The sequence below is a fragment of the Bos taurus genome, chromosome 18 (genome assembly GCF_002263795.3).
Source record: "Bos taurus isolate L1 Dominette 01449 registration number 42190680 breed Hereford chromosome 18, ARS-UCD2.0, whole genome shotgun sequence".
Taxonomy (NCBI): Eukaryota; Metazoa; Chordata; class Mammalia; order Artiodactyla; family Bovidae; genus Bos; species Bos taurus.
In genome coordinates this window covers 56,607,840-56,632,668 of record NC_037345.1, presented here as the reverse complement: position 1 = coordinate 56,632,668, position 24,829 = coordinate 56,607,840, and the positions used below count along the sequence as shown (strand labels likewise).

Below are 24,829 nucleotides of genomic sequence, written 5' to 3'. Positions count from 1 at the left end.
GGGACCATGGGGCCACTCCAACAGACAGGACCCTGGGGTAGAGCGGCTGCGGGGGGCACACTGCCCTCGATGGGATGCAAGGGGTATGACAGGCTGGGTGACATCAGAAGAGGACCAGGGTCAGGGACTCAGGAGATGGCTCTAGGGGTCATGGGCCTGACCCAGGAGGCGTGAGCATAACGGCAAGAAGGAGGCAAATGTGGGGCACCTCATTAGGTGCCAAGCAGAAATGGGGGACCCAGAGGCACAGGGAGGCTGTGGGCAGGGAGAGGCAGGCAGGGCCCCAACTTGGGGTGTCTCCCTGCCCCTGCCTCAGGCTACGCTCCACCCACGCAGTAGATTCATCCAAGGGGGTGGGGGGATACGAGGAGGAATGCGGGGAGCAAATGCTGGCAGGATGCAATGGCCCATGGTGATGGGGAGACTCCGGCTTGGTGGATTCTGGCTCCCAAGGCTTCAGAGGTCAAAGGGTAACTGGTAAAAGTGAAAGGTCAAGCTGCACAAGGAACCTCCCTGGTGGTCCAGTGGCTAAGACTCCAGGCTCCCAATGCCAGTGGAGGTGTGGGGGGCAGTGGAGGGGTGGGGTGGGGGTCAAGGTTCAATCCCTGGTCTCCTAGCAACTAAGAGTTCATATACCACAGCTGAGACCTGGAGCAGCCAAACATATAAAACACGGTCAAGCAGCACATGCAGGAAAACTGCCAGGTTCCCAGGACACCCCAACTCTGGGGGTGCCCCCTGGGCCCCCACACTGCCCCCAAGTCTCTGATCTGGCCCCCCCTTGGTGCCCCTGTCTTGGGCTCTCTTTCCAGATGTCTCTCTCTCAGCCTCTGTCTGTCTGTCTCCCTGGGCCCTCTGTGACCCACTCCTCCGCCCCCTGCCTGTCGCCTGTCCCATCAGGTCCCAGACAGCCTGGCGGGGCTCCCTGAGTGTTTCTATTCCTGGGCCTGAGTGATCTTCCCAGGTGCCTTCTCCGCGGTGGCCTAATATGGTCTGAGGAGTGGGAGCCTTCAGGGCAGGGGGGTGGGATTCCCAGGGTGGGGACGGGTGGGGGCGTAGGGGTCCGGGCAGCCACCCTTCTCCTACTCCCAGCCCCACCTCAGGTGCTAACCCTTCCTGCTCTGCACAGGCTAGAGCACCAGCAGGCCAGGCCGGTGCATGTATTGAGCGCCTACTGTTTGCCCCTTAGGGTCGATGCAGGACCACCCAACACAGCCTCTCTGGCCCCCACCTGCTGACCCAGCCACCCACCCTCACCCCCCGCCCCCGCTTCTCACAAGCCTGTTCCTTGTCCCCAGGATGCCCAGCCACGCTGGTCCCAGAGCTTCAAGTGCTCCTGGGGATCCCTGATGGCCCGTTAGGAGCGGCCCAGGCAGACCCACCGGGAGTCTCAGTGCCTACAGGGCTTCAGGAGAGGGGGAGGGGGCGGCAGGTGCAGGGGGAGGTGACAGCTGTCCCGCGCCCCCCCGAGCGCCGGGTGCCGACAGCTGAGGCTCGATTTAGCTCTCTGAGCCCGGGTCTGGCCAGATAAGGCCTTGGGGGGTGCGGCCCCGCCCCCTGGGGCGCCCCTTAAATCACGGTCGGGCCGGGCCGGGGCAGCCGCCAGCGATGCCAGGTGAGAGGGACCGCACTCCTTCCTGCCTCCCCACGTCCCACCCGCTCGGCGCTGCCCCTCTCTCCAGCACTCTCCTCTCTCCCTGCGGCGCCCGGCTCTCTCCCTCTGCCTTTCTCTGTCTCTTCGCATCTCGGACCCCCGCCCCCGCTGCTATTTCTCCCCATCCCGTCCCCGACTACACCTCTGTCCTTCTCTTTCTCTCTACCCCGTCATCTCTCTGGGCTTTGTCTTCCCACGTCTCTCTCCTCTCTCTTCATCTCTCTCTCTCCCCCTCTCGCTCCCTTTGCACCGCGCAGCCGGCGGGTTCTCAGTTCCCTGACCAGGAATCCAGCCGGCACGCCCTGCCGCCCTGCCGTGGGATCCCGGAGTCTTAGCCCCTGGACCACCGGGGAAGTGCCCTCCCAGTCTCTTTCTTTCCGTTTCTTTGTCTCCGTGGCTTTCCCCTCTCTCTCTCGCTTTCTCTTTCTGTCCCCCGCCCAGCCCTTCTCTCTGCACCTCCGACCCTTCTGCCCATCCCTCTCCTGTCTCCCCGTCTGTCTCCCTCTCTCTCCTCGCTTCTCTCTTCGTCTCTCTCCATCTCTCCCTGCCTCTCCCCGTCTCTCTCCCTCCTCTCTCTGACCTCCCCTCTCCAGCGCCCGATGGAGCCGCCCTGGGCCTCTGCCACGGTTTCTGCTGAATAAAGCTGTGTCTATCCTCACCTCTCCAACTCCTCTCGCCTCCTTTCCTTTCTCACCCCTCTGCCTCTGAGCTCAGCAACACCGCCCCGGGCCCTGATCCCGGGTACGGGTACCGGGGGCTGGGGTCGGGGTTCTTGCCTCCCAGAGAGACCACCAGAAACAGGGGCTGAGAGCCAGATGGAAGAGATGGGGAGAAAGGCAGAGAGATGTGTGCAGAGGGAGACCCAGAGACAGCAGGGGACGGACTCAGAGACAGAGGCAGACCGGCTGGGCGCCATGGACTCAGAGATGGGGAGGGCCGATGAGGGTGCAAGACCCAGAGGCTCAGACAGTGAGACCCGAAGCAGCAGACACAGAGACTCAGGCTGACAGACCGCAGGCAATGCCCGCGTCTCCCAGACACAGCAGACGGGGCTGGTAGCCACCACCACCCCCACCTCCACCAGGCGGTGCCAGGCCCCAAACAATGGGCCCTTGTCTGACTGCATGGTCCTGGGGCAGCTGGGGCGGGGGCCACCAAAAGCCTGACTTCAGCCTCTACCTTCAGACCCCCCTACACTGCCTTCTGGCCTCTTCCTGCTGGGGTCTCCACCCCCTTGATCCTGCTTTCTGCTCTGCAGGGGAAGGAGCCAGGCATTTATGGAGCATCTGCTGGATGCACCCGGAATGCCTCTGTGCCTGTCCTGACACCCTCTCGTCTCCTGACCCCTCCCCTTCCTCGGTGCCCTCTGCTGTTCTTCCTGAACTTCCAGCTTTCTTCCTGGGAAGAGATGGGCATTTATTAAGTTCCTAGTGTTTGCCAGGCAGTTTCCACACACTGTCTCTGAACCCTCTACTCTCTTTGTTCTCCCATCCCTTCCACCCAGTTTCCTTTCCCTTCTTCCTGAATTGCCTGGTCTCTCCTTCAAGGAAATGGGCATGTATTGAGCACTTACTGTATGCTGGGGAATTTACAAACCCTGTCTCTTCTTACACTCTTTTCTCCCCCAATTCCTTTCTTCTCTTTCTATTCATTTCCTCTCCTTTCTGACTCTGCTTCCTCCTTGGGAAGGGAATGAACATATGCTGAGCACCTACTGTGTGCCAGGCAGTTTACACACTTTCTCTCCCTTCCTCACACTCTCTTCCTCCCCTGTTTTTCCTCTATCCTCTCCTTGTCTTTCTCGGCTCTCTGCTCTCTTCCAAGGCAAGGGACACACATTTATTGAGCACCTATGGTATACCAAGCAATTGCTTGTTCTTTCTCCACTCTCCTCTCGCCCTCTCTTCTCCACTGACCTGTGGGCTTTGCTGTCCTGTGCTTCTTTCCGCTCTCTGCCAGGAGAGGAAATGGGCATTTATGGAGCACCGACTGTGTGCCTGGCAGTTTCCCTCCACTCCCCCTGCCCCTTGACTCTCCCTGTTCCTTCATCTCTGACTTCCCCTTTTTTCTGCTCTGTCTGCCCTTTCTTGGGGATGAAAAAGCAATATGAAGCACATATTGTATACCAGGGCTTCCCTTGTGGCTCAGCTGGTAAAGAATCTGCCTGCAATGCAGGAGACCTGGGTTTGATCCCTGGGTTGGGAAGATCCCCTGGAGAAGGGAAAGGCTACCCACTCCAGTATTCTGGCCTGGAGAATTCCATGGACTGTGTATCCATGGAGTCATGTATACCAGGCAATTAACACTACCCCCCAGCTCATCTTCTCTTGCTTCTTTCTTCCTGCTCCTCTCCTTTTGCCACCTTCTCCCTTCCTGTGCTCTCTAGGCCCTCTCTGGGGAAGGGAACAGCATTCATTGAGCGCCTCCTCTTTGCCCCATGATTCGCCTGCGCTGCCTCCTCTGACATTGCCTCCACCCTTCTGCTCCATCCTGTCGCCTCCTTGGCCAGGCTTGCTTTACATGTGTCTTCTCTTTCCTCTTGCTGTCTCTCTCCTCCAAGAAAGAAAACGTGCATTTATTGAGCACCTCCTGTGTACGTCACCTGCACAATAGCATGTCCTCTTTCTCATTTTCTCTTCTCCCCAGCTCCTTGCTCCAGCTTCTCCCCTCCTCTCTGCCCTGCTGGCTCTCTCCTGGGGCAGAACTGGGCATGTATGAGTGCCTGCTGTGTGCCACTGCTCCTATCAGCTGTCTGTGCTGGCTTGCCTCACAAGCCCTGCTCTCTCTTCTCTCACCCTCTTGGCTTGCTTTCCTCCTCCTGGTTGCCTCCTCTGTCCCTGCAGCCAGGGAGGGGAGTGGGTATTTATTAAGTGCCTACTGTATTCCCACTGCTTTACCTACACTGTCTCCTTCCATCACAGCTTCCATTTTCTCTGCTGGAGCTTCCTCTCTCCTCTCCTTTTCCTCCAGTCTTCATTCTCTTGGGAAGAGAACGAACACTTAAGAGCACCCACTATATGCCTGGCTTTTGCCACCCCTGGCCCTCTCTCCTCAGGCTGTGTTTCTTGCTGTTTTTCCTCCGTGGTGGTGGTTCCTTCATTTCTTTTCTGACCTGGCTTCTCTCTCCTGAAGAAGGGAATGAGTGGGCATTAATTGAGCACCAACTGTGTGCCAGGCTTTTCATAAAGCACACTATCCCACCCCCCAACACTTGGCTGCCTCTTCTCTCCTCTCCTGCTCTTACTCTCCCCCAGAAAAGGGAAGGGGCACTAATTATGCACCAACTGTGTGCTGGGCTGCTGGGCGACTCACACTGCCACCTCTCCTTAGATCCTGTGTTCTCCCCCTCCCCCCTCCTCTCCTGTTCCTCTTCCTTCTCAGCAGTGGAAGCTCTCAATTTTCCAGACACAAGGGGTCTGGGCGCTGTAGAAAGGGCCCATCGTCTTCGCCTAGTGGTGCTGGGTGAGGCCAACTGATGAAAGATGGGGCTCCAACTGGATTTCCTCATTGGGGGAGGATGTATGGGTCATAACAGCCACTACCTGGGCTGGGGGTGGAGCTGAAGGAGACCAGGAGGGAAAAGCAGGGTAGAAAGTGCTCATTCTTCCCCTGGTGGTGAAGCTAGGTGGTTAGATCCCCGAGGTGCTACCTTCTTGGCACCCACCCCCACCCCCGCCCTTGCCCTTCGGCTTCCTCCCCCTCCCCCACCCCAGGAAGCAGCTGAGGAAACTGAGGCTCTGAAGAGGGTGAAGGGGGTGGGCGAGAGAACTCTTGATTCTCTGAGTCCTGACTCACTGGGGGCCTGTGTCTCCCGCCACCGTGAGCCTGGCTGAGGGCCCTTCTCTCCCGGGGTCTGTCTCTCCTCTCTGCCTCTCCCTCTGACCTCTGTCTCTCTCTCCTCCCTGCCATTCTGTGTCTCATGCTCTCTGCCCCCCATCTTTTTTCTCCTTCTCGCCTGCTCCTCTGCCTCACAGTTTCTCAGCCTCGGTTTCTCTGACACACACACCATCCTGCGTGAATCTCCCCCACGCTGGTTTCCTTTGCTCACACCCTCTTGATGAGGCCTTTCTCTTCAACCTCTCTTCCTTCTGCCTCTCCTCCCCTTTTACCCGTCTCTACCTCCCGTCCATTTGTCCGTCTCTCCACACAGGCCCGCCCCCAGGTCCCTCTCACCGCCGTCTTTCACCCTGATCCTCAGTTTCCTCCTCTTGAATTCACACACACACACTGCTTCCCCCGCCCGCCCCCATCTCTCTTCCTTAAACCGTGTTCCTGTTCCCCTTTGGGCTCCCCTGGTGGTTCTGATGGTAAAGAGTCGGCCTACAGTGCAGGAGACCAGGGTTCAACCCCTGGGTAGGAAAGATCCCCTGGAGGGGGGCACGGCAAGAACCCCAGGGACAGAGGAGCCTGGCGGGCTAAGTCTGTAGGGTCACTAAGAGTCGGACACGACTGAGCGGCCAACACCCTCACTCTCGCCTCTTGCTGCAGCCTCTCCTGCTCTCGCCTCTCTCCCCACCATCTCTCCCCACGAGGCTCCCGCTGCCTTCCCGTCCTGTCCTCTCTTGCTCCCACTCGGTCTTCCCTGCATCTTCTTGTTTATTTGGCTGTGCCGAGTCTTAGCTGCGGCACACGTGGGAACTCAGCTGCAGCAGGTGGGATTGGTTCCCTGACCGGGGATTGAGCCTGCGCCGCCCGCACAGGGAGTCTCAGCCACTGGACGCCCGGGGAGGTCCCTCCCCGTGTCCTCTCTTCACTGGTCTCGTCCTCTGTTTCCTCCCCGCCTCCCCACCCCACCCCCACCTTCACCCCCCCCCCACTCCCTCCTGGCACTGCCCTGCTTTCCCTGGGGACAGCTGCCCACCACCCCCTCCCCTCAGCTGCCTCTCCCGCTCTCTCCCTCCCACACCTGCTCCCGCACAACGGGTTGGCAGCCCCGCCGACTCCCACAGTGGGGAGGCCCCTCTGCTGACCCATGGGGCCGGACCGCGTGTCCCCGCGTGCTGGTGGTATTTTTATCCTGTCTCGGAACACACGGTCCTGTGATGAATGTTTCACAGTTTACGGAATTCATTTCATGTCCTGCCAGGTCCGGGACCATCAGCTGCACGTGTTCATCCGTCTGCAGCTCATCGTTACCCAGGCCGCGGGACACGGGCCCCTGACCTGGCGCCTTATCGCTCGGGAGGTGGCAAAGCTTCCCTTCCTCCCTGTCCCTCTCTCTCTCTGTCTCTCCCTTTCCCTGTCTCTCTCTCTCCCTGTCTCTCTCTCCCCTCTCTCTGTTTCTCTGTCTCTCTGTCTCTCTCTCTCTCTGTCTCTCCTTTTCCCTATCTCTCTCTCCCTCCCCCTCTCTCTGTCTCTCCCCATCTCTTTCTCTCCCTGTTTCTCTGTCTCCCTCTCTGTCTCTCCCTCTCTCCCTGTCTTTCTCTCTGCCTGTCTCTCTCTGTCTCTCCCTTTCCCTATCTCTCTCTCTCCCTGTCTCTCTCCCCCTCTCTCTGTCTCTCCCCCTCTCTCTGTCTCTCCCTGTTTCTGTCTCTCTCTCTGTCTCTCTCCCTGTCTCTTTCTCTGTCTCTCCCTCTCTCCCTGTCTCCCTCTCCCTCCCTCTCTCTCTCCCCCCGACCCTGTCTCCCCCCGACCCTGTCTCTCTCTCTCTCTGCCTGTCTCTCTCCCTCTTTCTCCCTGTCTCTCTCTCTCTCCCTCTGTCTCTCTCTCTCCCCCTCTCTCCCTGTCTCTCTCTCTCCTTCTTTCTCTCTGCTCCATCTCTCTCTCCCTGTCTCTGTCTCTCTCCCCCACCCTCTCTCCCTGTCTCTCCCTGTCTCTGTCTCTCTCCCTGTCTCTCCACACACACCCACCCCCCGTCTCTTTCTCTCTCTGCCTCTCTCCCCACCCCACCCCCGTCTCTCTCTCTCCTCCCTCTGTCTCTGTCTCCCTGTCTCTGTCTCCCTGTCTCTCTCCCCACCCCACCCCCGTCCCATCTCTCCCTCTCTCTCTCTCTCTCTCCCTGTCTCCCTGTCTCTCTCTGTCTCCCTGTCTCTCTCCCCGCCCTGTCTCTTACCCCTTCTCTCCCGGCCTCCTCCTAGGGTCTCCGCTCCATCCCCTCCTGCCCCGCTGGCCTCTCCTCTACTCACAGCCTCCTCCCTCCCCGCTCCGTCTCTCCCTCTCCCATCGTCTGCTCTCCGCTGGCTTCTCTCCCTGCCGGCTCCCCCTCCCGCCCCGGCTGCCCCTGCCCCGTCCCCTTCACCGGTCTCTCGCGGCTCCGCCGCAGCTCTCCCCCTGCCTGCCCCTCCTGTCCCTCTCCCCCTTCCCCGGGCTGCTCCTCCCCTCCCCCTCCCCACTCCCCACTCCCCCCCTCCCCTCCCCCTCCCCGCCCCCCACGGCTCCCTCCCCACCTGGCTTCTCACCTCTCTCTTACTCCCCTCTTCCCTCGGGGCCTCCCTCGGGGTCTCCGTTCCCCGTTTCCACGCCGCTGTCCCCTCTGAGCTGCCCCTCTCCTGCATTTTCTCGCCTACTCTCCCCTCTCCTCCTGCCCTCCCGCCTCCATCTCCCTTCTCCTCGCTCAGTCGCCTTCCTCACCTTCCTCTTTCCCTCTCTCCCCAGTGGCTCTTTCCTACCCCTCCCACCTTCCTGCCTCCTTCCTCTCTCCCCTCTCTGGATCTGTCATTTCTCTCTCCGTCTTGGGAGGCCCCTGCCCAGCGCCGCGTCCTCACCCCGCGGGCTCCTAGGGCTCCTCTCCCGCCCTTGGGACTCTCAGGTTGCCAAGTTCTGAGCTGATGGCCAAGTCGCCACCCCAGGGATCCCGGGGCAGGGCTGTCGAGCCGGAGTCCCCCCGAGCTGGAAGCACCTATGTGACACCCATTTTTTCTCTCTTTCCTTTCTGCCCCGGACTCTGCACGCTGCCTGGAGGGATCGAATCGGGCCCCCGCGCAGGGGAGCGAGGAACGGGCTCAGAGGAAGGAAGCAAGTTGCCTAAAGACGCACAGCACGTAGGTGGCGGGGCAGTTGACGAGGAAATCGGCCCCTTGACTCTGCTGAGCCCTGCACTCGGGTCTGAGCCTGGTGAGGAGGGGGCTGCCTCCCTCCCGCGCCGTTCTCCTCCCCAACCCTCCGCCGTCTTCCCCTCCTCAGGCGGCGTGGAGCACATGGGCAGCTGGGAGGACTTCACCCACCGCCGACTCCACCGACGAGGAAACAGGCGCCAGGTGTGCCTGAAGACCGGCATCCGCCATAACCGAGACCTTAAGGGAGCCTCGACGGCGTTGCCAGAGGACCGACGGCGCCCCCCGCAGGGCCCTCCCCTCCGCCAAGATGGCCCACGCTTGGCAGCGAGAGGTCCCAGGATCGATCACCGGAGAGGCTCTCTCGGACTGCGGTCGTCCATCGCCACCTACCGGCGGAAGACAAAACTGCAACGCAGCTCTAAAAGACACTAGGAATGGCGGCCCCAAAGGAGGACAGTGCCTGGGGGCGAGGCGGGGGCTGGAGCGGGCGGAGAGGAGAGGATTTGCAAAATTCTGTAAAAATTAAAAACTTTTCTACGCCTAACCAATATATAAACATCATACTCAGCAAGTTCTTGGTATGCCACAGCTCCAACTGCATGCGTGTTTTCGTCATGGGTGGCTGGGTTCTCTCCTGCGTGGCAAGCTTCTTGGTATGCCAGCTTAGAGCTCCAACTGCATGCGTGTTTTCGTCATGGGTGGCTGGGTACTCTCCTGCGTGGTCATGGAGACGCACGTGTCAGTGCTTTGGGAAACGCAGGGGAGTGGGATTCAGTTTACACAATGTGCTGGGAAGCCTATTTCTAGGAATTGAGCCAACTGAGTTTCATTCCTCTACCATGACCTCGCTGAACGCAAGGCGGGTGCAAGCAAAAGTGAACGGCTGACAGCCAGCCAAACATCGGTCCCTGGTCCTCACCTGGGGTCTCTCTGACTGGCTAAAGAAAGAAGCCTCTAGAGTTGTTTCCAGAAGCCACCTGATTCAATGCACAACTTGGGGTGGCAAACATTCTTTAAAAATATTAAAATCAACCTTATATGAATATATTTTAAAAGAATACTTGCCAAAGAACTATCTTGTGTGTGTTCTCAGTCATGTCCAATTGTTTGCAACTCCATGGAGCCCGCTGGGCTCCTCTGTCCATGGGATTTCCCAGGCAAGAATACTGGAGTGGGTTGCCATTTCCTTCTCCAAGGGATCTTCCTGACCCAGGGATCAAACCCATGTCTCTTTCATCTCCTGCACTGGCAGGCAGGCTCTTTATGGCTGAGCCAGCTGTTCTCAATAAGCCAGACGACAGTATGAAGGCATAGGTGTGGGGAAGAGTTTCCCCAGTACCAGGGAACAGGTGGCATTCTGTGGGGTAGGAAATTGGGGAGGGGCCTTCCCTCCACTGAGTATTTGCCTCATGGGTGCTCGTGCCTGTCTTAGACCAGACGTCAGGAGGCTGGGGTGAGGAAGCGGGAGGGAGAGAGGGAGGGCTGAGCTCGGTGGGGACAGAGAGGAAGGCGTGAGACAGGACAAGGAGGGGTGGGGTGTGGGGGTGGGAGAGGAGGGAAGGTGTCTGCAGTCTGGCCTGGGGACATCTAAGTGAATCAGGAACCAAGGCTGGGGTAGTGATTCACGAGGCAGAAGAGGAAGAGGAGACCAGAGGGCCTCACAGGCCAGGCTGAGGGCTGGGACTCTGTCCTGAGGGTGCTGGGAAGCCAAGGAGCAGGGGTGGCTCTGAGTCGGAAAGCCCTCCATGACGGGGAGGGCCTGGATGGGGCACAGTGGAGGCTGGGGAGGGGGTCTGGCTGCAGGAGAAGGGAGAAAGCAGGGAAGAACAATGGGCAGGCGGCCCAGCCCTCTGGTCTGAGGCTGGGGCTGAGGGCTGGCACCACTCACTGTGCATGTCCAACTCTGTGTGCATGCTAAGTCGCTTCAGTCGTGTCCAACTCTGTGTGACCTATGGACTGAAGCCTGCCAGGCTCCCCTGTCCATGGGATTCTCCAGGCAAGAAGACTGGAATGGGTTGCCGTGCCCTCCTCCAAGGGATCTTCCCAATCCAGGAATCGAACTCGTGTCTCCTATGTCTCCTGCATCTGCAGGTGGATTCTTTTACCTCTAGCACCACCCAGATTCCTGGGTGACACAGACTCCCTCACCGGTCCCTGAGGCACAAGGGGAAGGAACCTGGGGTCTGGAGAACCTGGAGGGGAGTTGGGACTGGAGACGGGCTTGGGAGCCATCAGGAAGGGTTGCTCCCAACCTCCAATGTGAACGGGCAGCTGGTCTATGGAGGTAGGGGTGGGGGGTCCCACACACATGAGTGGGGAGTCAAGCGGGAACATGGGGATCCCTGCAGCACCCAAAGGTCCATCAACAGACCAGTAGGATCTACTCAGAGCCAGGCACGAGGTGCAATGAGAACCACTCAGTATCAGACGTGGAAACCTCCCTGACTTTTGTTGGGTGGTGGGGTGGGGGTGGGGAGCTGGGGTAACATATTTTTGCAAAAACTGTGTATTGTGACTGTGACTGTGTACACAGACTTGTGTACACAGACTTGCTTATTTCTGGAAGGAGTTTCTAAAGTCAGACGCAGGAGACTGAAAGCTCGGCTGCCCCCCATTGCAGGGAAGAGGTGCCAGGCTGGGCTGAACAGAAGGTTCTAGGCATTGGATGCTACAGAATCCTTTGGGTTTCGTTTGATATCCCCAGATACCCTGATCAATCCAAAGAAAACAGTGACTGTGCTCTCCAGGGACGGGCAAGATTGAGAAGAGAGGTTTAACCAGGACAGATACCCAGGGAGCCAGCACCAGCTCGGATACTGACTAGAAAATGCCAGAGTAACTCTGCCAGCTTGAGAGTGGCTGAAAAAGTCTAAGAAGAAAGTAATCAGATAAAGACCTTAGATCTCAGGTTACTAAAAAAAAAAAAAAAAAATAACAAAATGGTCCAGCAAATGACTGGCAGGAGATCACAGCTGCGAATTATGCGAATTAAAGGATCAAGAGCAGTTTTGTGAACACTGCCCACGAAAGCATCAGTGACAGATGCGTCACATGGAGCAGGAGGGGAGAGTGCGGGTCAGTGTCTCCTACGGCGGAGAAAGAAACGCCAGTTAGAGCAACTCGGGGACCCTCTCAGCTCTTAAAGCTACCAAAAAAATGGGTAAACCAATAACCCCCAATGCTGGCAGGCGTGCGACAAAAGTCACACTTGAAAACACAGAGGCAGTGTTTCCCAGGCCTCTTGTCACTGGCCAGAGGGGTGGGCTCTGAGCTCCTGGAGCCGGGGGGAGCTGCAGCAGGATCAGAATCCAAGGGCATCAGAAGACAGAAGGCACACGGAGGTCTCAGCATCATCAGACGAGTCACAAGAGGAACTCAGAAACATAAACAACGCTGTGGAGCAAAGGACGCGAGCAGCTCTCAAAAACACCGACTGCGCCACCACGGTCTGCAGTCGTGTGTTTCGGTCAAGTGTGAATTTTGTGAAAAAAGTAGGTGGAGGGTGGGCTGAATGAGCTCGGTGTCCCTTTTCTGGTGGCACACGGGGCACAAGGCCACTCTCTGGACATGGCAGAGGACAAAACCGCAGAAGACACTGACCTGGAGCACAACGGTGAGTGCAGCTCAGTGTACAATGCCCAACTTACTACTCTGGTTACAGAGGGCGGCGAACAGCTTTCCCGCTGGCTGGTGCTGGCAGTCACTCCAGGAGGGAAAATTACCTGATCGAGAATTACCTGATCGAGTCATCAGGGAGACTCCACCAAGCACCTTCCTTGGCCATTTGGTCTGCTTGTAAAAATGTCTCTAACCTGCCGTAGTAATTCTTTGAGTCACGCGTCTGCGGGAAGTCAAACTCACACCAGGGACAGGCAGGTGACAACCTTCGACATCCCGCTATTTATAACCACATGAAGCAGGAGGCAAACTGAACGCTGAATATTTAGGGGACGCTTTAATAAACTGCTATACACACACCGTGGAGCCTGATGTCGCCGTTACCATGACAATGGCGGCCTTTTTTTTTTTTTGTGGCGTTTCTAAATCACATACCCAGCCACCGGCAGAATTCAGTAGCACCTGTACATCCTGACAGTCTCTTAGCCTAGTTAACAGCTGCGTTTGCCTGTTAAGTTGCAAGCTGCAACTTTCCCAAACGTTTACCTATTTCATTTATGTTGTCGATGTTTTTAAACAGACAGAAGGAGGAAGGGAGATAAATGGCAAGGACCCAGCAAAGTCCCAGGGCAACGACCAGCCGGGAAAGGGATTCTATACATCCACTGGCCCCTGACTCCACTGCTGGGTAGATAGCTCTGCTTTGACTTCCAACATCACTGGTTCAAGCCCCAGAGCCTCTGGAGGACCTGGCGTCCTAACAGCAGGAATTCTCAACTTCCACTAGAGCCGTGGGCAGATACAGGCCAGAGCAGGGGGAGCAAGGCTGTGCAGATGTGAAAAGGGGGGGCCCCAGGCCGGCCTACCCCTTCTCTGTGCCAGCTCTGGGCTTCGGGGAGCCCCAGGGTGCCCTCAAGACCACAGACAGAAGGCTGGTGTCCCAATCCAGTGTCAGACAAGGGGCATCCCCTGGCCTGGTGGGGTGACGAGACTAGACAAAGGCACGGAGGCCGGAGAGAATGAGGCATGTTCCCACCCCGCAGGGCTTGGGAAGGCGGGGTGAGGGGGCTGGACGTGAGGTCAGAGCCGGACCGGGAGCGTGGGCTCTACCCTGCGGCAAAGGGATACCGCAGGGGCTGCAGTGGGGCCATGGGGGAAGGTGGGGTGCAGCAGGGCCCAGAACCCAGCCACCCCCACACCCACAGTTAACTCCAAGCACAAGAGGGGAGGGACTCCTGGGGAGGGGGCGCCCTCTGACCCCCACGGGATGCAGAGATGGACGGTCCGGAGAGTCCCTCCTAAGATGATCAAGGGTTCGGGCATGCTGGGCAGGAAGGGCGTGCTCCGGGTGAAAGAGGGCAGGCGGCACCCCGGCCCCGTGCCCCTCATCGGCCGCTGCCTCCGCCGCCACCGCCGCCGCCGCCCCCGCCCTGGCCCCCGGCATCCGGCGCTCCCGACATCATGAGGAAGAGGACGACTGGGACGATGTACATCCACTGTGAGCCGGCGGCACGGGGGTGGATGGGCAGATGGACAGAGAGACAGAGAAGAGAGGTGAGGTAAGCGGTGGCCCAGCCAGCGTGGGGGAGGTGGGCGCGGCGTGAGGGGAGGCGTGGGGGGAGTGGGCCCGGGTCCCCTACTGCACTACGGGCTGGGGGAGGGCTGGGGGGCTGCGGGGAGCGGGGAGACGGGAGGGGGCAGGTCCTCACTCAGGCCTCGTGCGGCGGCGGTGCGGGCCCGGGGGCGGCAGGACGCAGGGCTGTGAGCAACACGGCCCCCCCCAGGATGAGATGCCACTGAGGGGGGCGGGGGCGCAGGTCAGGGCCAGCGGTGGCTGCGGTGTCCGGCGGCCGTCAGGGAGAGCGGGCCGGGCCGGGCGCGCCCTCGGCCTCTCCGGGCCGCGTTTCCAGCGACCAGCACGCTAACCGAGGCCTCGCTGGCTTCCGCGACCCCTGCCCTGGCCCGGGTGGGACGGCCTCCTCCAGCCCCAGCGTCACCAGCACCAAGGACCCTCGGCTCCCAGGATCCTCCCCAGACCCTGCCACCCACCTCCCCAGCCTGACGGGTGGACCCCCCGCCCCAACTCCCTCCTTTCTAAACCTGTCCCTATGGGGGGACAGGGATCTCTCCCTTCCACCCCGCAGCCCCAGCGCAGCTCAGGCCCCCTCTCCTGTCCTCGGTTGGCATGGACCCCGCCCCTCCCTGACCACGCCCACCCCCACCCCCACCCCACCCCCCCCCCGCCCCGAACTCCCTCCAAACTGGACAGACACTGCCTGTGCTTGGTCTGACCCCGGCCAGGCACCCAGGGGGCTGGTCCCGGCTCCCCTCAGTGCCCAGCTCCGGGGCGGGCTGTTTTCTGAGACCGGATGCCCCGTGACCACCGCCACGAGCAGACACCGGCAGGGGAGGGCCAGGGCGCGGGGCTCCAGCACTCAGCCCAGGGGCCAGGGAGACGAGCACAGAGACCTGCATACAGGAGGGGAGCCGAGCAGGACGGAGCAGGGCTCAGGATGGGAGGGAGAGGGCTGGTGGGAAAGGGCCCCAGGGGCGCGCAGAACCCCACTCACATATTTAGCGAAGAAGGACTTCTGCTCCTGGGGGTTCTTGGCCTTCTGGGCCTGCTCCATCTCCAGGCGCTCGATGAAAGCCGCTGTCTCAGGCCTGGGAAGGTAGGGGTAGAAGGAGGAGATGGGATGAGGGGCCCCTCCCTGCCCAGAGCCCCAGGCAGCCCAGAAGGGTCGTGGGAGGGGTGGGGTGGGAGGCTGGCCCGGCCTGGGGGGCCTGGCTCTGTCCCCTTCCCACACCCCCTGCTCACCCGGGTGCTGTGACTGGTGGCTGCAACTGCACAGAGGTGTTGAACAGCTCCAGGTCCACGTCCTCCACCTCGTGGCCCCGGCAGCCCCCGGGGTACGTCACCACCGACACGCCCACCACGTTGCCGGCCACGTCCACGTGCAGGGTCAGCTGGTCCGAGAGGTGAGACTCTACCAGGGAGCACTGCGGGAGGAGGGGAGGGGGCTGAGAGGAGGAGGGCCAGCAGGGGCTGCTGCCCAGGCTTCGCCCACACCAGCACCCCCTCACAACCCACGGGGCCTCTGAAGCATCTTTCAAAGCCCTCCACGAGACCCCCTCTCACCCCACCAATCTCAGGTGGAATCAGCAGCCTCTCCAGCGCCCACAAGGCCCTGAGCTACCCCATCGGAGCCCCCGCCAACCGGACTGTCCCTCTCCAGCCCAGGAGACCCTCGAAGGCAGGACCAGGTCCAAGCCTTTCCCATCCTTAAACGCTGGGCCACGGACAATGGAGGCCGAACGGAAGGACCCGGGCTGGAGCGGTTCGGCAAAGCAAGGATGGGGCCGGGTCCTCGTCGCTGACTCACCGCAGGGACAAAGGAGGAGACGTAGCCACCGGCTTCTGGGCCATCAGGGGCCCCAGGCCGCCGCGGGACCCGGACACGGTACAGGCCGTTCAGTGCTGCCACGTCCTGCAAAGGCGGAGAGGAGGGGGTGGCAGTGAGCGAGGCAGCACCCAGCCCCCACCAAGTCTGCACCCCCATGGGGCCCCCCAGCCAGGAAAGCCCCTCCCCACTCCCTGGCCCAGCCAAGCCCAAGACTCCTCCCACTGGCCTGCCCCACTGGGCAAGGGGGGAGGGGGAGGGAAGACCACCAGGAGGAGAGCAGAGCCCAGCCCAGCGACGGAACAAGTCCCTGAGAAAGCTGCCCCCAGATTTGGGTCCAGTCCCACACCCAGACTGTTATTCCTTTAGTTTTTTCTTTCTTTCTTGGGGTTGCCCCAAGTGGCTTCTGGGATCTTAGTTCCTGGCTGCGCATGGAACCTGGGCCCACTGCAGTGAAAGCGTGTAGTCTTAACCACCGAGGCACCAGGGAAGGCCCGGGACTCCCCAGTTCTATGAGCAGCAAATTTTCTCTGGGGGTGACAGGAATCACGTGGGCACCATACTGGTCCAGGTGGACCTCACCCTGCTATCTCCCACAGGGAGGGCACCCAGGGGCCCGCAGCTGCCCAGAATGAAGCCTGTGTCCCCAGCCTCCCCTACAGCTCCATCTGGCCAAAGGGACAGAGCAGCAGTGGACTGTGGCAGCTTTTGTGAGGTTCCCCCCAAAGTCAGCTAGCTGGTCCCTCCGCCTCGCCTTCCTCCCTTTCTCCACCCTGCTGTCCAGAGCCCCACCTGAGCCCAGTACCTCCCTGCACCCTCCCTAAGAAGGACCCGGAAGTACGCCCACTGTGCTCCGAGGCACATGCCCCCCACTCCAGCAAAGCCAGGGTCCCCTCCTCACCCGGAGCCGGCCCCGCTCCTCCTCGTTGAGCTGCCGCTGCGATAAAGACAAGGTGCCGTCTTGCTGGTTCCAGAGCAGCGAGCCCCGCTTCCGGAAGTGGGCACTGTCATCTGGAGGGGGCAGGGGCACACCCGGACTCAGCGGGCCACCATGCCTGTCAGCCCTCGCAGTGACCAAGTCACCTCCCCACCTGAGCCCTCATTGTTCCACCTAAAAACTGGGGACACCACCACCGTGTCTTGCCCACGATAGGTGCCCGGACCCCAGAGCTCCTAAACCTGGCCTCCAACTTGCCAGGTGACCCAGGGTCGCTCACATAACCTATCTGGCCCTCAGCTTCCCCAGCTGCAGATCATGGTGTACAGAGCTTGGGCACTCCCAAGGCCAGGCTTTCTTGGGCAGATGCCAGGCTCTGACTGGAGAGGTCTGCAGAGGGTCCCAGCTTCAGTGGTTATCATGAATGCCCCCCCGCCCCACCAGAGTCTGGGTCCTCAGACTGCATTATGAACCCCTGGGCTGCACTGACATCTATGGGAGTCTGGATGCCTGCATTAGCGCAGTTTAAGCTGGGCTTTAGAGCAGGTACTGGCTCTGTTATTCACTTGTAAAAGGACCTTGTCTGATGTCCCTCTGCACCTCGGTTTGCTCTTCTGGAAAATGGAGCTATCCCTAACCCCTCCTATTTGCATGACTAGTCTGAAGATGTCTGAGTTAATACAGGAGGAGCATTTACCCACAAGGTCAGGGCACGGGACAACTGGTCAGGAAAGGCTGCTCTGAGCTTATTACCACCACAGTGACCTTTCTGACACTGGCATTTTTCTTACCAGTATAGGGGTATTCAAAGACAGAGCTTCTATTCTTCCCCCATCCAACTCCCCCGTGTTAATGCAAACACACTCCCAAGTGCAAAGCTGTGAGTGAATGGACGACGTGTTTCACATGGGGAGGCACCTGAATTCACAGGGCAGTGGATAAGTGTCCAGGTCAGGACGTTGTTGGACTCACCGATCTCAAATGAGTGCTCCAGTAGCAGCCCCACGGTGCCGCAGCCCTCACCTTCTCGACCTTCCACCCCCACCTGCGAGTGATAAAAAGGGACCCACTTAAGGACCATCAGAGTCCTCAGTCCGGCAGGATCCAGGAACCCCAGGACAGACAGACCCGTAGGCTGCTTGCTGGAAGAGCCTTATTTTCATACCCATATCCAAACACTGATGCATGCTCACGATTCCACCGGAATCTGACCATTTCATGAAAATTTATGATCTGGACGGGCCCCAGAAAACCAGAGCCTGCAAACCAGTTGCCTCATTTTCAAGGCAACTACCTCCAGGTCACTTTCACGCCTAGCATCATAAATATTCATGAGTTAAAGGATAGCCTTCCCAACCTAATATTCAAATGACCTCGATGTCACCTTAAGCCTCAACAGTCACGATGCCGCCATCAAGCAAATTCAAGATTTCAGGCCTTCCTTTTCTCCAGCTCTCCAAATTTCTCCTACCTCTGCATACTCAACTCTCCACCCTCAAGCCTGCGCTACCTAGTTCCAGATTTTAATCCTTGAGCTCAACACTCCGCCCACCCCACGCGTATGCGGGAGACGGAACTCCTCCATTCTCTCGAGAGCCCCCTCGCCATTTTCATTTTAGCCGCCCCGACGTCTGATTTGCCAAGATTCCACCCGGGCCACACCTCCTCAAGCATATTCATGACTGCGGATCCCAAGCGTTCGAAACTTAAAGTCTTGCCCCGATCTCCTCTTTGGGTGAAGCCGAGTTTTCACCGCACCAAGAGCCCTCGTGCCAAAAATCCCAACCGAGCCCCGCCCCCTTATGCATATTCACGAGCTAGAGCCTTCCTATGGAGAGGGAAATGGCAACCCACTCCAGTGTTCTTGCCTGGAGAATCCCAAGGATGGGGGAGCCTGGTGGGCTGCCGTCTATGGGGTCGCACAGAGTCGGACACGACTGAAGCGACTTAGCAGCAGCAGCAGCAGCAGAACCTTCCTAACCTCTCGCTTTCTCCCAGGCCTCATGCATGCGCAGGACTGCAGCCTCGCTTTGAACGGTTTTCATCTCGCCTTCCCTCCCGGCCCTGCGCAGCCTCGTTCCCACCTTAACCGACCTAAAGACCCAAGACCACGATCGCCGGCGGCCCTGCCCTCTATGCAAAGCGAATAAGTACTCACTCCCCGCACAGCGGCTCCGGACCGGCAGCCACTACCCCGCGCCCGGCTGGGGGTTGCTGCCGCCACCAGCAAGAGGAGGAGCAGTCGAGTCGCCCCAGCGGCAGGGACGGACATCTCTGCCCCTTCCCTCCAGCCCAGAGGCTGGAGTCAGGCGGGCGCCGCGGAGCACGCCGGGAGAAACGGGCCGCATCCCGTCGCCCGTGCGCCTGCGCCGGCTCCTTGCGTCTGCGCACTAGCGCCCACCGGTTACCGGGGCCTGACGTCACTGGACGACCGCGGCTCCCTCCGGGCGTCCGGGTACCGCCCCCTCTGGTGACGTCACAACCGTGGACTTCCGACGTATCGGCGCCATCCACCGCCCTATGACGTCACAGAGCCCGCGGCCCCGCCCCCGTTTTCTCCCTGGGCACCGCCCTCCGCTCCTCCCAAGGGGCGGGGCGTTGCGATGAAACGGGGCCACGAGCCTAAGCCGGCCTTCGGTGGAGCAGGTGAGGCGGGACCAGGCGTGATGGCAGGTGAGAAGTGGAACCGGGCCTGGAGGGGTTGGATTAGGTGTGGGAACCAGGTGAGGGATGGGGCCTGCGATGCGGAGACCGGTAGCCGGGAACCGCCTACCCTCCGCGCGGGGCTGCCCGCCCTGGTTAGGGGACACCTACCCAGCCTCTTGGAATAGATCTGAGAACTTCGCCGCTTCTGTAGAACGCCCCCTGGTTCCAGCCTGTCCCACGGGCCGGCCCGGACGGCTCCAGCGCCATCTCCTGAGCGGCGAATTCGACCAGCTGCGAGACTTCCCCATCTTTGAGAGCAACTTCGTGCAGGTGTGGAGCCCCAGGACCCTCTGAGCCCAAGCCTGGGCCCCGACCTCCAGACCTAGGGAACCTCTCCTCGCCTTACCGCCCATCTCCTGACCTCCACACCCCACGCCCGCCAATACCTCCAAACCTTTAGTTTCTCTATGACTGCTAACCGTTGATTCCCTCAGTCCATGTCCCTGACTTCATACCCAGGTGACTCGACCTTTGACCCCAAGATATCTGATCCTCTTCTTGATGGTTAATTTTATTGGTTCATGCCCCTTAATCCTACCAAAATTCCTGACCTCTGATCCCTCCCCAACCTTGCTCTCCATTTATCCAGCTTCTAACCTCTGATGCCACCCCTCCCCCGGCCCAGGTGACCCGGTTAGGAGAAGTTGCCAACAAGGTCACCATGGGAGTGGCAGCCTCCAGTCCAGCCCTGGAACTCCCAGACCTGTTGCTTCTGGCGGGCCCTGCCAAGGAGAATGGACACCTGCAGCTCTTCGGGTGACTGCCCCCGCTCCCAGCCTACACTGTGTTCCTCCTCAGCTCTGGGCACCCTAGATTCCCTGAAACACCTCCTTTCACCCTGAAGACCCCCAGGGCCAGGAGCCATGGATGGCTGCCAGCCCTCTGTGGGCTACTGGTCCACCCAGGAGAACAAGCACAGGGCCATCCACAGGGATCAGCAGTCAGGGATAGATGGACATGAGGCGAACCCCATGGCCACATCCTGGTAGGGGTCAGGAGAGCGGCCATTTATGCAGCACCTACTGCATGGGTTTCCTTGGTGGCTCAGACGGTAAAGTGTCTGCCTGCAATGCGGGAGACCCGGGTCTGATCCCTGGGTTGGGAAGATCCTCTGGAGAAGGAAATGGCAACCCACTCCAGTACTCTTGCCTGGGAAATCCCGTGGATAGAGGAGCCTGGTAGGCTACAGTCCATGGAGTTGCAGAGTCAGACACAACTGAGCGACTTCACTTTCACTGAATGGCAGTTGTCCCATGGACCATGCACACTGTCTCGTCTCTGACCCCATACTCTCATATGCTGGGGCCCCTTAACCCCATCCTCAAAAAGAAAAACCGAGGCCCAGAGAGGCGAGCCACTTGGCCAGGGTCCTAGAGTGAGTCAGGGGTGGCCTGGATTGGAACTGCCTGCTCCTCACGACTGGCCCCCTGGATTCTGGAGCTCTCAGGCCACTCTCTCCAAGCTGCCCCTGCAGGTCTTTGTGTTTTGTTTTGTTTTTTTCATTGAAAAAGTAATGCAAATACACTCTAAGGTACAAAACACACAGCACAAAATGCACCCTTCTCCCATCCTAGGCTCCTGCCTCCAGCTCCAGCTGCAAATACCAAAGCATTTACATGAGTAGAGTATATTTACAGAAACATTCTGCCAGTGGCTTTCTTTTGTTTTTTGACTGCATGTGTGCTAAGTCGTTTCAGTAATGTCTGACTCTGCAACGCTGTGGACTGTAGCCCACCAGGTTCCTCTGTCCATGGGATTCTCCAGGCAAGAATACTGAAGTGGATGGCCATGCCCTCCTTCAGGGTATCTTCCCAACACAGGAATCGAACGTGTGACTCTTAGGTCTCCTGCATTGGCAAGGGGGTTTTTTTACCACTAGCGCCACCTGCATTTCATAGTTAATGAAAGAAAGGGGGAAGGGAGGGAAGGAAGGAAGGAAGAATGGAGTCACATTGTCACATACACACAAACACACACACAGACACACAATCCTTTGTTTCCAGTTCTGAAATCCAAAAAGTTTTTTTTTTTTTCAACTCATTCAGTGATATAATCTGATTCTGACCCAAACGAACTTGAAGCTACTTACAGCCTTTATTTATCCGCCCTGGATAAGTTGAAAACATTTCACAAAGCAGTATTCTGATGCCAGAACCCTGTACTGAGACATTCTCTACCACCTCCCTTTTCTTTTCAATATTAATTGTATCCCACCACTTGAGTCACGACTTGCAGTTGGAAGAATATCAGGGATGGTGCTGAGAAGGGCTCTTTGATCTCCTTGTAATCTCCTTCTGCACTCTCCCTTCTCCCACCATAAAACATACCACAGAAGTAAAATCATTGAGCTTGCTCTGCCAGCTCAGTCTCCAGACTCACCCCCCTGCCCCTCATTTCTAACCAGCTCCCAGCCCTGGGTGATTCTGTGCGGGGATGGACAGGTCCTCTTTTGGACACACCATTCAACAAACTCCACCCCCTTGGACATCAAGCTTGCATCTGCCTCTTGCTGTGATTACCTAATAGGGAATGTCCTTGAATGAATGGCTGCCTTCAGACAGCTTGGGTTCATATCCTGGCTTCACCTCTTCTCTGCCTTTGGCTAAGTTTCCTACCCGTCTGGGTCTCAGTTTCCTCACCTGCAACATGGGGATAAGAGGAGAACCCACTTTCCAGGGCTGTCAGGGGATAAACTGAGTAAATGTTTGTGAAACACTTGGAACAGCACCTGGCACACAGTATGAGCCGTGAAAAAGTCAGCTGCTTTTCTTCCATTTGGGGACCATAATAACAGATCGAGTCGCCTACTGAGGGACACTGATGTGTCCTGTGCCTGGGGGTGACCACCAGTGCAGCAGGCTGGGCACATCCATGCACAGCCGGGAGGGTGTCAAGTCAGTTTCTGGAGATACATTGCTGGGCCTGAGGGGGCTGGTGTGTAGCTACCCAGTGTTGCTAAGAACCTTGGTACGACTTGGGTTCAAATTCCTGCTGTGTGATCTCTGCCAAATTATCCATCCTGTCCGGATTGTTTCCTCTGCTGCCTTTTTTGGACCTTGAGTTAGGCTGGGGGCCTGAGCGATTCATATATTCAAATACTCAGTGAGCATTCATTGAGCATGGACCGTGGGTCAGCTGCGGATACTAAGGAAACAGCAGTGAAAAAAATCACACCAAACCCTCTGCCCTCAAGCTCACCTTCTACTAGGAAGGCAGACAGAATAGATGTCAGTTTGTCCAGTGGCTGAGGTCTGTGGAGACAGATCAGAAGGGGGTGAAGGGTGGGCATGGGGAGGTCAGTGAGGGCAGATGTGGTTGTAAATAAGCAGGAGGTTGTAAACAGATCTTCTGAGAAGGTGCCACTTGAGAAAACTATGAGATGAAGGGGCTGAGCCATGGGGATGGTTGGAGGAGGAAGATTTCGGGCAGAGGAAACAGCCTGTGCAAAGGTCCTGGGGTAGGACCAAGCCTGGCAGGTTTGTGGAACAGTAAGACCAGTATGGCTGGAGACAGTAAACCAGGAGAAAGGGCGGGAGGGGAGGACGGAGAAGGCACAAAACAGCGCAGATCTTGCAGAGCCTAGCGGTCAAGACCGGGACTCCGTTTCCTCTGAGCCCTGGGAGCGATTTGAGCTAACTCTCCTGTTGATTTGGCTCCGAGGTAAAGAATCCACCTGTAATGCAGGAGACGCAGGAAACACGGGTTCGATCCCTGTGTCGGGAAGATCCCCTGGAGGAGGAAATGGCAATCCATTCCAGTGTTCTTGCCTGGACAACCCTATGGACCAAGGAACCTGGCGGGCTGCAGTTCATGGGTCCCAAAGAGTCGCACACGACTGAGTGCAGGCACCCATTTCACCCGGGTGCTGATTGGCGCCCTCTGGCGGCAGTATGGGAAAAGACTGGGGTGAAAGCGGGAAATTGTGGAGAGACTTAGAAATGGTTGGATTTGGAGTATTAATATTAGTACATTTTAACGGTGGAGCCATCAGGACTTGGTAAGATCGGTTAAGGATGTCAAAAAGACGGATCAGGAGCGATTCGCACAATTTCTGGCTGAGCAAGTGGGAGGATATAGCGAAGACGAAGAAGAAGAGGAGCAGGTTTGGGGTTGGGCTTAGGTCAAGAATTGGGCTGTTGGATGTTACATGTGTCTGATGTCGATCCAACATCCAAATGTTAAATTCAAGCAAGCAGCTATCTATTCGAGTCTCGCGTTCAGGAGGGGGAGGACCAGCGGGAGACAAAGATGGGCTCCGTGTCTGGACGAAAGTTTGGGATAGATAAAATGCAAGAGGCAGAGAAAGCGACAAGACTCCTAAAAAAAAAAAAAAAAAAAGACTCCTTCCGGGGGCGGAGAGGGGCGCTGGGGTGGGCACTGCTGGCGCCTGGGAGGGTCAGATGCTGAGGCTGCCCCTTCCGCCCACCCAGGCTGTTCCCCTTGCAGTTCGTCCAGCTCTTCGTCCACGACGAAAGCCGCTGGCAGCTCAAGGTCAAGTTCCGCACTGGCCGTGCCTTCTACCTGCAGCTGCGGGCCCCGCCCGAGAGCCGCGACCGCGAGTTCGGCCAGTGGGTGCGCCTGCTCTACCGCCTGCGCTTCCACTCGGCCCAGGGAGCCGTGCCTTTCACGCAGGACTACTCGGCGCTGGAGGACGACGAGGACGATGACGAAGACGAGGACCGCGATCTGCCAGCGGGAGAGGCGAGGAGGGGGAGGGGTGTGGGCGGGGCTCCTGGGTCGGAGGGAAGAGGGAGTTGAGGGCCTGGATCCCGGATCTGAGAGTGGAGGTGACCCAGAGCCCAGACTCCTGAGTCCTGAAAGGGTGTTCTGTCTCTGCTCAGAGTTCAGGAGGCTCTCAAAGCAGAGCAAGGTCTGCAGGGCCTTGATGCGCCAACAGAGGTGGCAATGGTTTCCTAATGGGGCATCACCTACCCAGCCTCCCTCCCCTTGACCTAGCACGCTGGGATCTGGAGAGGGAATACCTAGGCCTTGAAGAGTCGGCCAGGCCAGTTCCCCCGAATGCCTGGGGAGGGGAAAGACACCAGTCTTCAAAGGGGACAGTGGAACCTAAGGGGCCTCTTCCTTGAGAACCCCCCTGCTCCCCACGCCTTCCCAGGAAGTACAAAGCGCCCACTCACCCATCCCCCAAACAGCAGATACATCCACAAAGCGTCTGAGACCAACTCTCTCTTGTACCCAGCTTCAAGCCATGGAAGCCAGACTTGACCCACAGATGTCTGAACTCTGGGGACTCTGACTCCTCCAACGTTCTTTGAGGTCACCAAAAGACCAGAGATCAAAGTGTCCCCTACCTTGGGGCCAGACAGATGAATTAATATTAAAGTTACTAAAGATCGGCCACTTAAGAACTAAGAAAACCGGGTCACGAGCACTTTCCCCATCGTCACCAATTCAACGTGGCGGAAGCAGCTCTTTCAGTAATGGCTGCCTCAGCATGGTCTCCGGTTCATGGTGTCTGGCTCCTTGGGCCCCGCAGGCACCATTCCAGCATGTCTAC

At 58.5% G+C, this 24,829-nt stretch overlaps 2 protein-coding genes and 1 long non-coding RNA gene across 7 annotated transcripts; 2 read left to right on the top strand and 1 right to left on the bottom strand.

Moving 5' to 3' along the window:
- Positions 1-8,010: 8,010 nt before the first annotated feature.
- LOC100335819 (uncharacterized) lies at positions 8,011-9,230 on the top strand. The gene is made up of 2 exons (XR_238464.5): positions 8,011-8,634; positions 8,777-9,230. It is a non-coding gene; the product is annotated as an uncharacterized lncRNA (long non-coding RNA).
- On the bottom strand, positions 8,946-18,926 carry EMC10 (ER membrane protein complex subunit 10). 4 transcript variants are annotated; one of them, XM_024978046.2, is made up of 8 exons: positions 18,764-18,916; positions 17,578-17,650; positions 16,570-16,679; positions 15,651-15,755; positions 15,086-15,267; positions 14,838-14,931; positions 13,977-14,026; positions 12,579-13,763 (listed from the first exon to the last, which is right to left on the bottom strand). In XM_024978046.2, the coding sequence occupies exons 1-8, from the start codon at positions 18,875-18,877 to the stop codon at positions 13,727-13,729; spliced, it is 765 nt and encodes a 254-aa protein (XP_024833814.1). In that variant the 5' UTR covers positions 18,878-18,916; the 3' UTR covers positions 12,579-13,726.
- A 91-nt stretch (positions 18,927-19,017) lies between these two features.
- GARIN5A (golgi associated RAB2 interactor 5A) lies at positions 19,018-24,689 on the top strand. 2 transcript variants are annotated; one of them, XM_010815097.4, is made up of 5 exons: positions 19,018-19,278; positions 19,463-19,581; positions 19,901-20,067; positions 23,742-24,012; positions 24,512-24,689. In XM_010815097.4, the coding sequence occupies exons 1-5, from the start codon at positions 19,209-19,211 to the stop codon at positions 24,566-24,568; spliced, it is 684 nt and encodes a 227-aa protein (XP_010813399.1). In that variant the 5' UTR covers positions 19,018-19,208; the 3' UTR covers positions 24,569-24,689.
- Positions 24,690-24,829: the final 140 nt, after the last annotated feature.

Bases quoted from the DNA above. Each gene is read 5' to 3' on its own strand.
- EMC10 (XM_059876572.1), bottom strand. From the start codon at position 18,877: ATGTCCGTCCCTGCCGCTGGGGCGACTCGACTGCTCCTCCTCTTGCTG. The intron at 15,268-15,650 runs GTGAGTCAGCGA...CTCCTCCCGCAG, and splicing joins TCTCCTCCTTTGTCCCTGCG to TGCTCCCTGGTAGAGTCTCA. The intron at 14,932-15,085 runs GTGAGCAGGGGG...CTACCTTCCCAG, and splicing joins CCACCAGTCACAGCACCCGG to GCCTGAGACAGCGGCTTTCA.
- GARIN5A (XM_010815097.4), top strand. From the start codon at position 19,209: ATGAAACGGGGCCACGAGCCTAAGCCGGCCTTCGGTGGAGCAGGTGAG. The intron at 19,279-19,462 runs GTGAGAAGTGGA...CCGCTTCTGTAG, and splicing joins GGGACCAGGCGTGATGGCAG to AACGCCCCCTGGTTCCAGCC. The intron at 19,582-19,900 runs GTGTGGAGCCCC...CCATTTATCCAG, and splicing joins TTGAGAGCAACTTCGTGCAG to CTTCTAACCTCTGATGCCAC.